At 35.2% G+C, this 16066-nt stretch overlaps 1 protein-coding gene across 1 annotated transcript; it reads left to right on the plus strand.

The window, feature by feature from the left end:
• Positions 1 to 3603: 3603 nt before the first annotated feature.
• LOC116405970 lies at positions 3604 to 5095 on the plus strand. Its single transcript, XM_031889691.1, has 6 exons — positions 3604 to 4017; positions 4068 to 4184; positions 4237 to 4451; positions 4659 to 4737; positions 4823 to 4888; positions 4973 to 5095. Exons 1-6 carry the CDS (start codon positions 3604 to 3606, stop codon positions 5093 to 5095), a joined length of 1014 nt encoding a protein of 337 aa, XP_031745551.1.
• Positions 5096 to 16066: the final 10971 nt, after the last annotated feature.

The following is a 16066-nucleotide window of genomic DNA, read 5'->3' on the forward strand; positions in this document are numbered from 1 at the left end:
TATTTATAAGGATTTTCCATGCAAAATTGCATGTCCATGGAATACTAAAGCCCAACAACTCAAAGCTCTATTTCTAATATGAAATTCGATGGCTATAACACATATACTTGTCAGTTTCTCTCTCTTCTCCCAATTCGAACAATTCGACTTATTCCATCACACTGTTTTAAGTTTATTCCATATGAGCTAGCAAGGGAACCTAATGGACCTATATATCATGGACTCCAATGATTCAAGATTAATTGACAAAATTCTTATAGACTGAGTTAATCAACATTCGTTAACTAACGGGTCATTCATGTATGTACTGGAACGATTCAGAATCACCTCGTTTGTACTAACTACAAAGCGGGCGGCATCCACAATTTCTCTGAAAAAATCTGGGTTACTACAACGTCACCACGATGTACAATTTTCCTGATAAGATGGTACTTACGTTCGATATGTTTTCCCCGTTTACGACTTTTAGGTTCTCTTGAATTTGCAACTGCACCACTGTTGTGACAGTATAAAGTGATTGATAGATGCATATTTGGAACGACTTTCAGATCTGTCAAGAATTTTCTTAGCCATAATGCTTCTGTTGTTGCTTCAAAAGTTGCTACGTATTCTCCCTCCATTGTGGAATCAACTATACAAGTTTGTTTTATGCTTCTCCAAACTACTACTCTTCTATTTAGAGTGAATACTAATCCTGATGTAGACTTTCTAGCATCTTTATCAGTTTGAAAATCATAATGAGTGTATCCAGTAAGGATCAAATCTTTTGTACCATACACGAGAATGTAGTGTTTTGTTCTTCAAAGATATTTTAGAACATTCTTAACGGTTGTCTAGTGATCACGTCAAAGATTGGACTGATACCTACTGACCATCCCTACTAAGTAGCAAATGTCAGATCTAGTACACAACATTGCATATATCAAACTTCCAACAGCGGAAGCATAGGAAATTTTTGGAATTCTACATTTTATATCTAGACAACATTTTGTCTATATAAGATGCTTGAGACATAGCTAGTGTTTTGTTCTTGCAGTTCTGTACAATTTGGATCTTAAGAACGTATTGTGCATTTCCCAGAACTTTCATTTGAAATTGCATAGCTAGCCATTTCTTGATATTAGTATGAAATCCTATGTCCTTTTCCAATAAGTAGAATATCATCTACATACAAGACTAAGAATACTACAATGGAATTGATGACCTTTTTTGTAAACATAAGGTTCGTCAACCTTTTGTATCAAAGCCATAAGATTTGATCATAGTATCAAATCTTATATTCCAGGATCTAGATGTTTGTTTTAATCCATAAATGGATTTTTGAATCTTACAAACCTTTTGTTCTTGATCTTGATCTATAAACCCCTATAATTGAGTAATATAGATACTCTCTTCAAGATTGTCATTCAAAAAAAGTTGTCTTGACATCCATCTGCCAAATTTCATAATCATAAACGTGGCGATGCATAAGACTATTCTAATTGACTTTAGCATGGCAACGATAGAGAAAGTTTCTTCATAGACTATGTTAGAAAGAGACATGCGCAGTGGAAAAATGGAATACAAAATTCCCCTAATTGCACCTATTTAACTTGCAACCCTAAATTAAAAGAATTAGGAAATATTATACCTTTGTATCTATTCGAATATGAATGTTTATACCTCTCACAAAATTCCAAAAGTTTTTGAAACCAAAATGTAACACCTTAAACTTAGGATTTGGAATTCGTATCTCCAGCATTCTCTGCATCCCCTACCACCTGGCAGCATCATCCTTACTATTCTTAAAAACTTATTAGAATGAAATTCCTCTTCACAAAAAACCACGAAATCTTTCAGCATGCTTTTCCTCACTCACATGCATCCTAGGAAAATTTCCAAGAGGTCACCCAACATAGAATTTCTTCAAGCTAAGCACGCTTAACTCTGAAGTCCCTATAATCGAGCCACCGAAAAAAAAAGGTTCACATTGTTGGTATAGGTATTAAGTTTTAATTCTTTTCAGTCTTTCTTAACATGACTTTCATGTCCTCAAGGTGCACCTTGTCGGTATACTTGTCGATTTCTCTCTCTTCTCTCAATTCGGACAATTCGACTTATTCCATCACAGTGTTCTAAGTTTATTCCATATGAACTAGCAGGGAAACCTAATGGACTTATATATCATGGGCTCAAACGATTCAAGATTAACCATGATCAATAAGTTAATCCTTCACATGTTATTCGTAACCTCGAATGGATCAAATTACTGTTTTATCCTTGAGACTACATCTTATTTCTTAAGTCTCATTGATCCACTATTGAACAATTGGTTTAAGGTCCAACCTATAAACTTAATCCCTCGGCTAATATGAGGGTGGGGCCCCTTGTTCAAGACATGGATTTAGTGCTTAAGAGAACAACCTATCTACTAACCCTAAAACAGGTAGAAGTGAATTTTTTCTTGCATCCTATGTTCCCAGCCATTCATCTGATCTTACCTTGAAATAGGAGGCTTATTGGGAGAACGTTGATGAGATACCCTCACCTATGCAGATGTAGCCCTAAAACAAGTAGAAGTGAATTCAGTCTTATGTAAGTACTTTGTAGTGTTTAAGAGAACAACCTATCTACTAACCCTAAAACAGGTAGAAGTGAATTATGTCTTGCATCCTATGTTCCCAGCCATTCATCCGATCTTACCCTTGAAATGAGAGGCTTATTGGGAGAACGTTGATGAGATACCCTCACCTATGCAAATGTAAGGATAATCTCATGTGAACAGGAGTTCATAGTTAGCTTAGGACTAAGATTAAGCTACCTAAGTCATCAATAAACGAAATAGTCAGTTCTAAATAGTAAACGGTGTTTAACGTAAAAGTGACTATTTCATGGATCAGTCTTATGTAAGTACTTTACATAGGATGCCCCCACTTTCATGTCTCTACATGAACAATTTAGGATCACCTCGTTTGTACTAATTACAAAGCGGGTCACATCTGTAGTTTCTCTAAATAAGGCACTATAGACTATTGAGGCTATATACTCGAACTTGATCCACATTTATGTCTCGACATAAAGTTCAAATGTATTAAAAAATAGCATCAAGACTTAGTTTATTGGATTTAAGATTATAATTTTTAATTTTTCAATAATGATTTTATTGAACTGAATATGATAACAAACTACGAGTTTTAGGACATAAAATCCCAACATATGTATTTTTGCCTCTAATAATAATGTTGAAAGATGTTTATTGATGTTGTCTCTTTGATTTGGAGTCGCCATGTAGGAGTTTCTTTGATTGTGAGTTTCGTAAGAAATTACATAACCACAAGCCTACCCTCCATATACAGTTTGGTAAGCACATTCAGAGCCTAAGTGAGGAGGTTCGTATGTCTGATGTTTTGAGTCGCCAAGCAGGTCTTGCCATTGAGGCCTTTTGGACGGCTGTTAAATTGGAGGAAGCCTTCATGTGTTAGAAGTCCAAGAGGTTTGTGAGTTTCCTTAGAACTTGTGTTACCTCCTCGATGTTCTCCATTATGATTAATGGCTCTTTCAAGGGTTTTTTAATGGGAAGAAAGGTTTGCGGTAGGTGATCCTTTATCTCCTTTCCTTTTTATCATGGTGATGGAGGTCCTCTCTCGTATGTTAAATCGGCCTCCTCCGAGCTATCAGTTTCACAGGCATTGTGAGAAGGTTAGCTTAACTCATCTGACCTTTGCTAATGATCTTATGATTTTTTGTGCTGCTGATGATTCCTCTTTGAGTTTTATTAACGAGACTATTCGAAAGTTTGGTGATCTCTCGGGGCTATTTACTAATCTTAGTAAAATTTCTATGTTTGTTGTAGGGGTTAATAGTGATGATGTTTATCGTTTGACTACCAGTTTGGGTTTTGTCCTCAGGCATCTCCCTGTTCGTTATCTTGGGCTTCCTTTACTTTCTGGAAGGTTACGACCTACTGATTGTGCTCTCTTATTCAACGTATTACTAGTCAGATTCATTCTTGGTTTGCTAGAGTTTTATCATTTGCAGGTAGATTGCAACTGGTTCAATATGTGCTTGATAATCTTCAGGTTTACTAGGCTAACGTGTTTGTGCTGCCTGTGAGTGTGCATCATGAGGTTGATAAAATCTTGAGGTCTTATCTTTGGAGGGGTAAGGAGGAAGGTAGAGGAGGTGTTAAGGTGGCGTGGGCTGAGGTGTGTTCCTTTTGAGGAGGGTGGTCTTGCTATTCTTGATGGGTCTTCTTAGAATGTTGTGAGTACTATGAAGAATCTTTGGTTGTTGACTAGTTCGAGTTTTCTATGGGTTCCTTGGGTGGAGGCTTATATTCATAAAGGAAGGTCATTGTGGGAGGTCGATTCTTGTGTTGGTCGGTCTTGGTGTCTTTGTGTTATCATGTGGAAACGAGATAGTCTAAAAGAGCATGTTCAGATGGAGGTTGGGGATGGTAGGCATTGTAAACTGTGCCTGGATCCGTGGTTGCAGGGTGGTCCTATCCTTCAACAAGTTGGTGAGAGAGCGCTTTATAATGTAACGAGTAGATAGGAGGCTAGGCTCTCTAAGTTTATTGGTTCGAAAGGGGAGTGGAGGTGGTCGAGGGTGTCTTTGGATTTGATTAATTTATGGGATAGGGTTCAAGTTGTAAGTTCGTGTCCTAATGTTGGTGATAGGTGGGTTTGGGTTCTTGGTCGTCATAGTGGTTTTTTGATTGCTAGTGCATGGGATACTATTCATCCTCGTAGTGTTAAGGTTCGTTGGACAGGTTTCTTGTGGGGTGGGATTGAGAGTCTCGTTATCATTTGTTTTTTCATGTCCTTTTGGGTGTGATATTTAGTCTCGGGTCCTTCAGGTTATGGCTTCCTCTCACAGGATTGGGTATTGGAGGGTTGAGTTGTTTGGGGTTTGTCATTAGAGTATTGGTAAGGGTGTGAGAAGGAAGTTGTGGTATGTTCTCTGGTGTGCTACGATTTATTTTATGTGAAAGGAGCATAATCATTGTCTCCATGGTGGTCAAGCTCGTGAGCTCATTGTTCTGTTTCAGCTTATTCCATCTTGTATCAGTGCTCGTGTTGTTTATTTGCGTGAGGATGCTCATGGTATTATTTAGCTTGTTTTCTTTTGATTTTTGTTTTATCTGCTTGTTCTCGGGCTGTGGGGTTGTTTGGACTTTTTATGTTTTTGTTGCTCTTAATTTTGTTGGGTTTATTATTGTTCTTTCTTTTGATACTTTGGATTCTTCCTATTTTTGTGAGCATTGTCCGCTCTTGTGAGGTCATCCTTGTTGTATTATGATATTAACTTTTCAAAAAAAAAGAAAGATAATGCAATTCAACTTTAGATAAAAACATGATTCGAATTTTCATTTCAAGAAAATACAAGGGGACAGAACTTTTCTTTCACTATTTCAATTACTAGAATCTAAATTTCAATTCTCACTTTTTTGTATTTTGAATTTACAAGCCTCTTTTTTCTTTCTTTGGTATGAAAGGTGGCAACTAGGCCTTGCTAGAACGAGTGGGGTAACCTTTCTATGGTTCTACACTTAGTTTCGAAGTTCGAAGTTTTCCTCCTACAGTGGATCATCGCTATTGATTTTTCTACTGTTAATTCGACCTCCCACGAATTCTCTTCTTCTAAGGATTCACTTTTCTTTAAGGCTCTGCACTCTACTAAAAAGCCTTGATCTTCTTCCCCCCAATGTTTTCATAAACTTCTTAAGACAGACCCTGACCTTGGTTAGGCTCGGATCTCCTTGGATTATCACCTTCTTCCCCTAATATATCAATGTTAACATCATATTCTTCCAATCCACTCCAGTCGTTCCCAAGGAATACAATCACTGCATTCCAAGTATGGCAACTACCCCTCCCAACTTCAAGGGTAAAAACTCATTCACTACCTTCTAGTCTCCCAGCATTAACTCAACATCTTCACAAATTACCTTCCCTTTGACTACAGTGCCCGAGCCCAAAATGACTCCATAATTCGACGTTTCTCTTGTACTCAGTTGCAACTCTTTCACTATTTTTTTAAATGAAATTGCGTGTGACTCCACAATCAATTAGTACTATAGCCACCTTCCCTTGTATCATCTCTTTTACCTTCATTTTCCCTAGGTTGGATAATCCCACCACATAATTAATGGATAATTCCACCATCACTTGACTCTCCTCTACGATCTCAGGGGCATTCAATTCTTTCTGATCAATTCCTCCTTCTTCAATAATTTCATACTCCTCGCCTTCTTCCTTGACAACAATCATTCGCAATTCCCTTTGCTCTTTCATCTTGCATTTGTGGTCATGAGAATATTTCTCATTACAACGAAAGCACAATCCCTTCTTTCTAGATTGAAATTCAGCATCAAATAAGCGCTTCGTCTGTCCCTTTTTCCGTACTTCCTCTTTTGTTGTTCCTCGTAGAGTAATAGTTCTCATCGGCCAATTCATTCCTCCTTTACTTTCTTCTGTATTCGCAATGGTATTAGCCTTGGTGCTATTATGGGAGTTTATCACCTTTTCTCCAGAATATCCAGAAAGATTTGCTTCCTGACGTATATCTTCCTTGTTCTCTACCTTTTGCGCGATTCGTATCATTTGTGCTAATCCCTTCGACTCACATAAATCCATCTCCGCTAGATCCATAGTTTCAATCCCGACATAAATGTCTCTTTTACCACCTTCTCTAATAGGTCCGACAAAGGAGCTACCCACTTATCGAATAAATTTTGATATTCCTCTATCGTTGTCTTTTGTTGAATTTGCAAGAACCTTACATACAGCGATTCCTCCCTAACGGATCGAAATCGCACCAATAATCTTTCCTTCATATTCACCCAATCTACAAAGTTCTCTCGTTCTTCTTGAGAACGGTAAAAGTTCAATGCTAGTCCCTTAAAACTAATAGTGGATACAGTCATTTTCTCAAATTCAGTAAGTTTATGAATGTGCAAATACCTCTCTACGCGAAACAGCCAAGAATCAGGATCATCTCCATTGAATATCGACATCTCCACCTTCTTAAACTTATTGCAGTCACTATTACTTTCATCATCTATTTTCTTTCCTTCCTTCCTTGTTTCGTTCTCATCTTGGTCACCCTTCGCCTTCGTCCACATTCTTCGTCGATGAATTGTGCATTGTTGTCGATTCCATAATTCGTAACATCATCTGATTCTACCTCTCCATATTTTTGGATATTTGGCCAACGTCTTTTCGATCACCAGTATCTTACTAATCTCTTTCTTAATGTCCTGTATTTCCTGGTCAAACGTCTCCATCTCTTCGATCCGAGTCTGAACCATTTGCATTCTTCTTGCCCAAGATCAATGCTCTAATACCAATTTGATGGAAACCAGTCTTGGAATAAAATTGCTACTATATTATTAATGATAGAATAGGAATGAAATCCTAATTACAATATGAAATCCCTCTCCTGTTATCCTCTCTCTCAAGGAAGAATAGAAATTCACTTTCTCAAACAAAACCTAACTTTCCCGCCCACGATTACTTTTTATTTATACTAACAATAAGGTAACTAACCCTTCCCTTTACTAACCCTCACATGCTATTCATGTGCACGTGATATTTTTTTTTAATTTCTTTATCCCTCTTCTGCTGTACAGATGTAATATAGGGGGTCTATCAGATTCCTCCTCTTTTCAAAGCCTCCAATCAAACTCAATGCTAAGTTTGACTGCTCCCTTCAGAGTGACGACCCTCATTTTCCCCCTTCCGTGGTTTGGGGAGGATTCCTCCTCTTTTTAAAGCCCTCAATCAAACTTGATGCTATGTTTAGAACGCTAAGAATAGGTGGTTTAGTTTTGGTTAGGCCAAAAGTGAAATTTTCCCCCACAAGCACTAATAGTTAGGGAACTCAACACATTCTACTTGACTTAATCGACTTGACTCTCTAATTTTTATGAGCTTTTTTGCATATTGCATATGTTTTTTTTATAGTTGTTGATTGTCTCACATTTTTATGGTTTGCATTTACAAGCCCCTTTTTTCTTTCTTTGGTATGAAATATGGTAATAGGCCTTGCTAGAACCGGTGGGTAATCTCTCTATGGTTCTACACTTAGTTTCAAAGTTTGATTACTCCCTTCGAAGTGACAACAAGCCTCGTTTTCCCCTATTGTGGATCAGAGAGGATTCCTCCTCTTTTCAAAGCCCACAATCAAACTCAATTAGAGTAAAAAGGAAAAATTTTCATCTCGGCGCGTGTACCTCACACGCATCTCTCTAGGATTTCCAAGTTCTCTCACTCGGCTGGTGAAGGAGGCGAACGGTTGGTGAGTGCTGCGGCCAGCAAGGGATCAAATTCGAAGGTAATTCGTTCAATTTTGGCAGATTGAATGTGAAAACTAATGTCATTTGGTATCCATTTCGAAATTGATTACAATTGATCAATTGAACCATTACGAATGATATTCGTTTTGATTCGGGAGAATTAACGTCTGTCCAGAAATTGTTTAAATCGGTTTCCAAGCTGAATTGATTTGAACTATCTTGAAAGTATTGCGTGTGGTACAAAATCGATTTATTGGCTATCAGTTCTGGGTTTGGAGACTGTGATTTAATTCACTCGCTGGAGGGATCTCGCATGAATCTCCTCGGTTGAATTTCAATTCTTTTTTAGTTCATTCATGTTCCCAAATTGGGCCGAAAAGATCATCACGGGTGTTGGGTTGATGTCTTAAGCATGAAACAATGAAGAAATTATCCAGTGACATTGAGGAGGTGAAGAAACGCGTGATGTCAAGCCTTCAACGCGTACATGATATGGCGGCGAACGACCGAAGGGCGGCGACTGCAAAGGCTGACCTAATTTCTGTGAGGAAGAAATGGTCGGACATGAGTGGACCCGAACCGGTTTACGTGAACCATGAAACATATAGAAATCGAAATACAGGAAATGGACCGAGCGGAGATGGTCCCATGAAGATTGTTGGCCCAAAGGCGTGTGGACCGATTGTTTCGAATGAAAACTTGATGAAGCCCAGTGAGCCGGTAAAGGGGTGAAGCCGAATGGTGTGTTCACATTTACGAATGGAATTGGTCATGGATCTCTGGTTGATGGGCCATCGTTGAATGATGGGCCGTCCATCTCACACGAAATTGGGATCTCACAGAAGGAGTGCTTACCTGCTGGTGCTTCATGTGTTCAGCATGTTGGGCAAATTGCAGCGGCCGAAGGATATGGACCTCGACTGGATGCTATTGCAAGTGCCCCAAAGATTGGGCCGGTGATGGGCATTTGAATGATGGGCCAGCCATTAGAGAACCGTTTGGTACTAATTCCAATGGTAGGCCGCCTGTTTCGATTCGTGGGCATGAGGTGCAGAAATCTAATAATTCTAGAGGTGCAGGCAAAAATTCATGGGCTTCCTTATTTGGCTCAACAAGAGGTTTCTCTATGACCTATACACCTCTGACTACCGTGGGAGAGAAAATTGTGGTGACCCCGTTTGAAGAAGTTATTAGTTAAGGAGTTAGAGTGTGGGAGAACTCCCTCGTCAGCCAATTAATTGATGCAAAATTGCTGTATCTAGTCATCTATCGTCTTATAGAGAAGATTTGGGGTAGAATTGAAATGCCAACAATTACTCTGATGGAGAATGGGCTCATCTGCTTTCAATTCAAACATCTGAAGTCAATACAGTGGATCTTATCCCGTGGCCCATGGCACCTTGGAGGCAAACCTATGCTCCTCCGCAAATGGACTCCAGGTATAGTTCCTGAATCCTTCGTCTTTGATTCAGTTCCTGTTTGGATAAAGTTAGGGAGGATTCCGTTGGAGCTATAACGGATGCTGGTTTGGCTGTGGTAGCGAGTGCAATAGGAAAACCTCTTTTAGTTGATCTTGCTACTAAAGAGAGGCGTCGTCTTTCTTATGCCCGTATATGTGTGGAATTGAATGTGGACAATATTATGCCTGCCGAAGTAACAGTCAACCTTAGAGGAGAGGAATTTATTGTAACTGTCACTTATGAGTGCAAACCGAAAAAAGGTGGAGGTGAATCAGGAGGAATTTACCCCAGTTGACAGGAAAAATAGGGGAATGATCTCAATTCGGGACAGAGGGAAAAGGGCAGAAGTGAGTATCACTAACTCCTTTAAGAACCTCATGGAGGTGGATAAAGGAGATAAATGGCTTTTATCTATAGTGGATGGCTCCCCTCCTCCCTTACGAGTAGATGACTCTTCTATGGTCCTTTTGAGTACTACAGGTGATGTAATTCCTATGGGAGAGGCGGCTCCCATATGACCTCATGGTTAGTTGGTGTACGTGGAACGTGCGGGGCCTTAAGAGCCCTGTAAAGTGTAGAGCGGTGAAGGACCGAGTATGGTCTTGGGTGATTTTAACACCATCAGACTCCACTCTGAAGCCTTTCGGGGTGCTCTGAACGTGGTGGATATGGAGGAGTTTGACATGGCTATTAAAGAGGCGAACCTTGTTGAACCCGCGGTCCAGGGGAACTGGTTTACTTGGACTAGTAAGATACATGGGTCGGGTTTGATGAAGAGACTTGATCGTATCCTAGTGAATGATGAGGGGCTTAGTACATGGCCTAACATGAGGGTTAACGTCCTCGTGGGGTATTTCTGATCATTCTCCCATACTTGTCGATCCTAGTAATCAGCGAAGCCAACAAGTGGTCTCTTTTCGTTTCTTTAACCATTGGGTTGAAGAAGCGTCCTTTATGGATGTTGTGTCCTTTACTTGGACCAAAGATACTAGAGTTTCTCCAATCGTGAATATTGTGAGGAACTTAAGAAATCTCAAGTCGATTCTTCGTAGACATTTTGGTAGGCATATCCGGACCATCAGTGAGGATGTTCGTCTTGCCAATGATACCATGGACCGAGCTCAAAGAGAGATGGAGACGAACTCTCTGTCGGAGGAGGCGAGTAATCACGCGAGCTTAGCCACAATAAACTTTTGGAAAGCGATTAGAGTGGAGGAAGCCGCTATGCGCCAGAAGTCGCAAATCAGATGGTTGAAGCTAGATGACCAGAATACTGCCTTTTTCATCGATCTGTTCGATCAAGGCAGACCAGCAATGCTTTGAGATCAGTTATTGACCCAGATGGAAATCGGTTGACTAACTATGATTAGGTGACTCGGGTGTAGTGAATTATTTCAAAGATATATGGGTTCTCAGAATATTAGCTATAGAGAGCTCTCTACTAGTATTGAGGAGATTGTTCAGTTTAGATGGACTGAGAAGTGTTGTCAGGCCCTCCAGTCGCCTATTGGTAGGGAGGAAGTGAGACTTGTTCTGTTCTTCATGGATGGTGGAAAGGCTCCAGGCCCCGATGGGTATTCAGTTGGATTCTTCAAAGGAGCTTGGACGGTGGTTGAAGAAGGTTTCTGTGATGTCGTCTTACACTTCTTTGAGACCAATCACTTCCCTCAAGGGGTGAATACGACTGCTATTACACTTATTCCTAAAAGGAATGGTGCTGATCGATTGGAGGATTTCAGCCCTATATCTTGTTGCAGCGTTATTTATAAGTGCATTTCAAGAATATTGGTAGATAGGCTTCGTGTGTGGCTTCCTTCTTTTGTTAGTGGAAATCAGCCAGCTTTCATCCCTGGGAGGAGTATTATTGACAATATTCTTCTTTGTCAGGAGCTTGTAGGGCATACCATTTGTACAGAGGTAAACCTCGGTGCACTATGAAGGTTGACCTCCACAAAGCTTATGATTCTATTAATTGGGATTTCCTCTTTGGCCTGCTGATTGCCATAGGTACGCCTTTAAGATTTGTGAGTTGGGTTCGAGCGTGTGTGACCTCTCCAATGTTCTCCATTATGATTAATGGATCGTTGGAAGGTTTTTTCCATGGGAGGAAAGGACTTAAACAAGGTTTTTTTAATTATTTTATGTTAGCTTTATTTGACGTTTTTTTTTTTTTTGCGTCAAGTATAAAGTAGATTTTACTTGACATTTTATTCGGGTTAAAAGTAGTGAACATTTACTTGACACAAAAAACATGTCAGGTATGGTTTTAAAAAAGAAAATTTTTACGTTAACTTTTATATGACATGATTTTCGCGTCAAATATAGTGGAGATTTATTTGACAGTTTATTCGCGTCAAATATAGTGGAGATTTTACTTGACGTTTTTTTCGTGTCACGTATAGTGGACATTTACTTGACGCGAAAACAACGTCAAGTATAGTTAACATTTTTTATTTAACACTTTAAAATGTCAATTGCCAAAATGTCAAATATAAAACGTTTAAAAATATGAAAATAAAAAGTATAAAAATCAACTTATTAAAATAATTTTTTTAAAATCAACTTATGAAAATAAATCTTTTGAAAATTTTCACTTAAATAAATCTCTCATTAAATTAAATTTATTAAAATCTCTGGTTAAAATAAATTTGTTGAAAATTTTCCTTTAAATAAAATTATTGAAAATATTTCCTTAAATAGATTTATTAAAATATTTTAATGAAAAACTCATTAAATAAATTTATTAAAATATTTTAATAAAATATTATTAAATAATTTTTTTGAAATCTTTCACTAAAACAAACTTTTACAAATCTTTGACTAAAATAAATTTGTTGAAATCTTTACTTAAATTAAATTTATTAAAATCTTTCTTTTAAATAAACCTATTGAAAATATTTTATTTAAATAAATTTATTGAAACCATTTCTTTAAATAAATTTGTTAAAACATTTTAATGAAAAGTTTATTAAATAAATTTATTAAAATACTTTAATAAAAAATTGTTAAATAAATTTTTTGAAATTTATCACTAAAATAATTTTTTGAATTCATTAAAATAAGTTTATTGAATCTTTCCTTTAAATAATTTTATTGAAAATATTTCATTAAATAAATTTATTAAAACATTTTATACAAAATTTATAAATAAATTTATATATTTTAATGAAATCTTTCATTAAATAAATTTATCAAAGTATTTTGATGAAATGCTTATTTAATAAATATTAAAATATTTTAATGAAAACATTATTAAATGTATTTGTTAAAAACTTTAACGAAAATATTATGAAATAAATTATTAAAAAAATTAATAAAAAATAATTAAATAAATTTATTGAAATCTTTCATTAAAATAAATTTATTTAAAACTTTCCTTTAAATAAATTTATTGATAATATTTTTAAAAATAAATTTTATAAAATATTTTAATGAAAAGATTACTAAATAAATTGATTAAAATATTGTAATGAAAAGATTATTAAAGAAAATTTTAGAAAACTTTCACTAAAATAATTTATTGAAATATTTTGTTAAAATAAATTTATTTTTGTTAAAATAAATTTATTGAAATATTTTACCAAAACAGATTTGTTGAACTGTTTCACTAAATAAATTATTTATTTTATTCATCAAAGAAATTCATTAAAAATTTTATTGAAATGATTATTAATGAAATTTATTGAAACATTTTAATAAATTTTAAATGGATCAACTTTTTCCATTGTTTAGTTTTTACTTTGTAGTGTAGATTAATAATAGATCTAATTTATTGGTATATATCCATAATTATTTACTTTTTCACATCATTTATCACTACTCACATAAAAAAATTACAAATTTTGTGACATGATTAGACAATTTGATAGACAAAAATAGGTGATATCCAAGAGATGCATATCTAAATATTGTATTGGTAAGTGATATAATATTAAGTTCTCGCACATCAACTTGATTTTATGAAGTTTTGTTTAATAAAAAAAACATTTTATTAAAGTGAGCATATATAACTCAATTCAGTTATTTACCAAAAAAAATTAAAATCAAAATAATTTAGGGTTTCTTTTTTCTTTTTTTGTTTCTTTTTATGGAAAGATCGAAGATCTTGGAAACCTAAAACATAATTTAAGAAAATTGTTTAATGATAGCGAAAATTAAGAATAAATTAATAAAAACAAATAAATTGAAACAAAAACTCACAAACCGCTCTATTTAATTTTTTTTAAAATGATATAATTAAAAAAAATATTATCAAAAACTAAGAAATAAAGAAAACTAATAATAATAACAAATTGAAAACAAGGTACAAATCCATTGCTTTCTAATTTTCACCCTTTCAACTTATTTTCTATTATCAATTCTTAATTTCTCCTATAAAAACCTTCTTTCCTAATTCAAAAAATATTCATCATCTCAAATCTTTATATTCTCATGATCAATCCATGGATCTTTCTCAAAAGTTAATAAAAACTCATGTAATTTTCTTTCCTTTTTAATGTCTCTTTCATTTTTTTCTATAGAAATTTTCACGTTGATTATTAAAAATGATTAGTGGACTTTTTTTTCAACTTCCTCAATAACACTTCTTTCCTTTTATATATTGTTAAAAAAGGTATCCAATGAAAAGATGAAAAATTTATTGCTTTCGAAGTTTTAACCTTAAAACAATATATATGGAAAAAATTCTTGCTTCCCAAGCTTGTTTTATTTTATATTTATATATGAAAATAATAATTTTTTGAAAAGTTTATCAAATATATTTATTGAAATATTTTAATTAAATTTATTAAATTCATTTAATTAAAAATATCAAATAAATATATTAAAATCTTTTATTTCCCTATTTTTAGTAATCCCTCACGTCTCCACGATGAAACCCTATTCTCATCTCCACGCTTCCACACAACACAAGCGAACGACCACTTCTTCGAATCGACGGACGACTTCCACACAACACAGAGTGGCAAACGGCGAATGGCTTCCACACGACGAACGCTTCCACCTGGCGAACAGCTTCAACCCGTTGCGAACAGCTTCAACCCGACGAACGGCTTCCACGCAGCGAACAACTTCCACAGTGAACGGCTTCCACGACTGCGAACATCTTCCGCACGGCCAACTGCTTCCGCGTTCAAAGGTTTTTATGCTCCTCATTCTTATTGTATTTAACATTTTTCTATGAATAATGCTCCCTTGAATTTGATTTATATCTTGTAATTAAGGATGATATTGTAAACCCAAAGTGAGAAAAACACAAAGAGAAGAAAATTGAGAATGACTCTCGTATATTTATATTTATTTGTGTTATATGTTTATGTTGTTTATGTTCAAATTCGTAAACAAATGGTATAATCTAATTGACAAATAGAGAAGACCATCATTTTTCTTTATTGTTGTTTTTTTACAGGAATGAGTAATGAAAAATTAAGGGTGACTCTTGGATGTTTTAGACCGTAATTAATTTGTTGTCGTTATGATTATAATTATCATATGATTTGTATTTATAATATATAATGAGTATTGATATATTTACTCTTATTTGTAAGATTCATACTTTTGAATGCCATTTTTTTTTATAGTAATGAGTAATGAATTGATATATTTACTATTATTGGTAAGATTCATACTTTAGATGAATGCCATCAAATGCAATTCAATTACAATTTGTACTTTTTTTTATGGCAAATGACAAATATTGTCTCTAAAGTATAATGACAATGTTAAATTTACTTCCTTAACTTTCAAAATTAATATTTAAGTGATCCAACTTATCTAAATTTTTAAATTAGACCGTCAAATTTAATTATACACTAAGAAGAATGGGTGTATGAGGCAATTCAAATATTTCTTAATATGTAAATTAATGGGTTTTTAATGATTATTGTCTTGAATTAGGATTCATAAATTAAATTAGACCCTCAAATTGGATCTTGTGCATCATCATATCCCAATTACACATGCATCTTGGAAGGTGGTGGCGACTGAGTTGAAAGAAAAAATATACAATATGATTAAGGTATGTAATCATCCTTCTCATTTGGAAATCATGCAAATACTACACACTTATTGTATATTTTGAGTCATACTATCTTGTGGCTATCCTGTAGCCTTGGTAGCCCCGTAGCCTTGGTCTTGTGGCTATCCTGTAGCCTTAGTAGCCCCGTAGCATTGGTTGCCAATCATGTATATATTACACAGTTATTGTATATTTTAAGTTGTATTATGTGTGGCTATCCTGCTATGGTAGCCAATCATGAATATATTGGTAAATGTAAATATATTTATAAAATAATTTTTATTTTAATCTAGCACATAATATAATATATAT

The sequence above is a fragment of the Cucumis sativus genome, unplaced genomic scaffold (assembly GCF_000004075.3).
Source record: "Cucumis sativus cultivar 9930 unplaced genomic scaffold, Cucumber_9930_V3 scaffold52, whole genome shotgun sequence".
Lineage (NCBI taxonomy): Eukaryota > Viridiplantae > Streptophyta > Magnoliopsida > Cucurbitales > Cucurbitaceae > Cucumis > Cucumis sativus.

What these genes read in the sequence shown, in the direction of transcription:
- LOC116405970 (XM_031889691.1), top strand. Translation starts at nt 3,604, where the DNA reads ATGGTGATGGAGGTCCTCTCTCGTATGTTAAATCGGCCTCCTCCGAGC. An exon ending in TTAAGGTGGCGTGGGCTGAG is followed by an intron (nt 4,185 to 4,236) that starts GTGTGTTCCTTT and finishes GGGTCTTCTTAG; the next exon opens with AATGTTGTGAGTACTATGAA. An exon ending in GATGGTAGGCATTGTAAACT is followed by an intron (nt 4,452 to 4,658) that starts GTGCCTGGATCC and finishes TGTTGGTGATAG; the next exon opens with GTGGGTTTGGGTTCTTGGTC.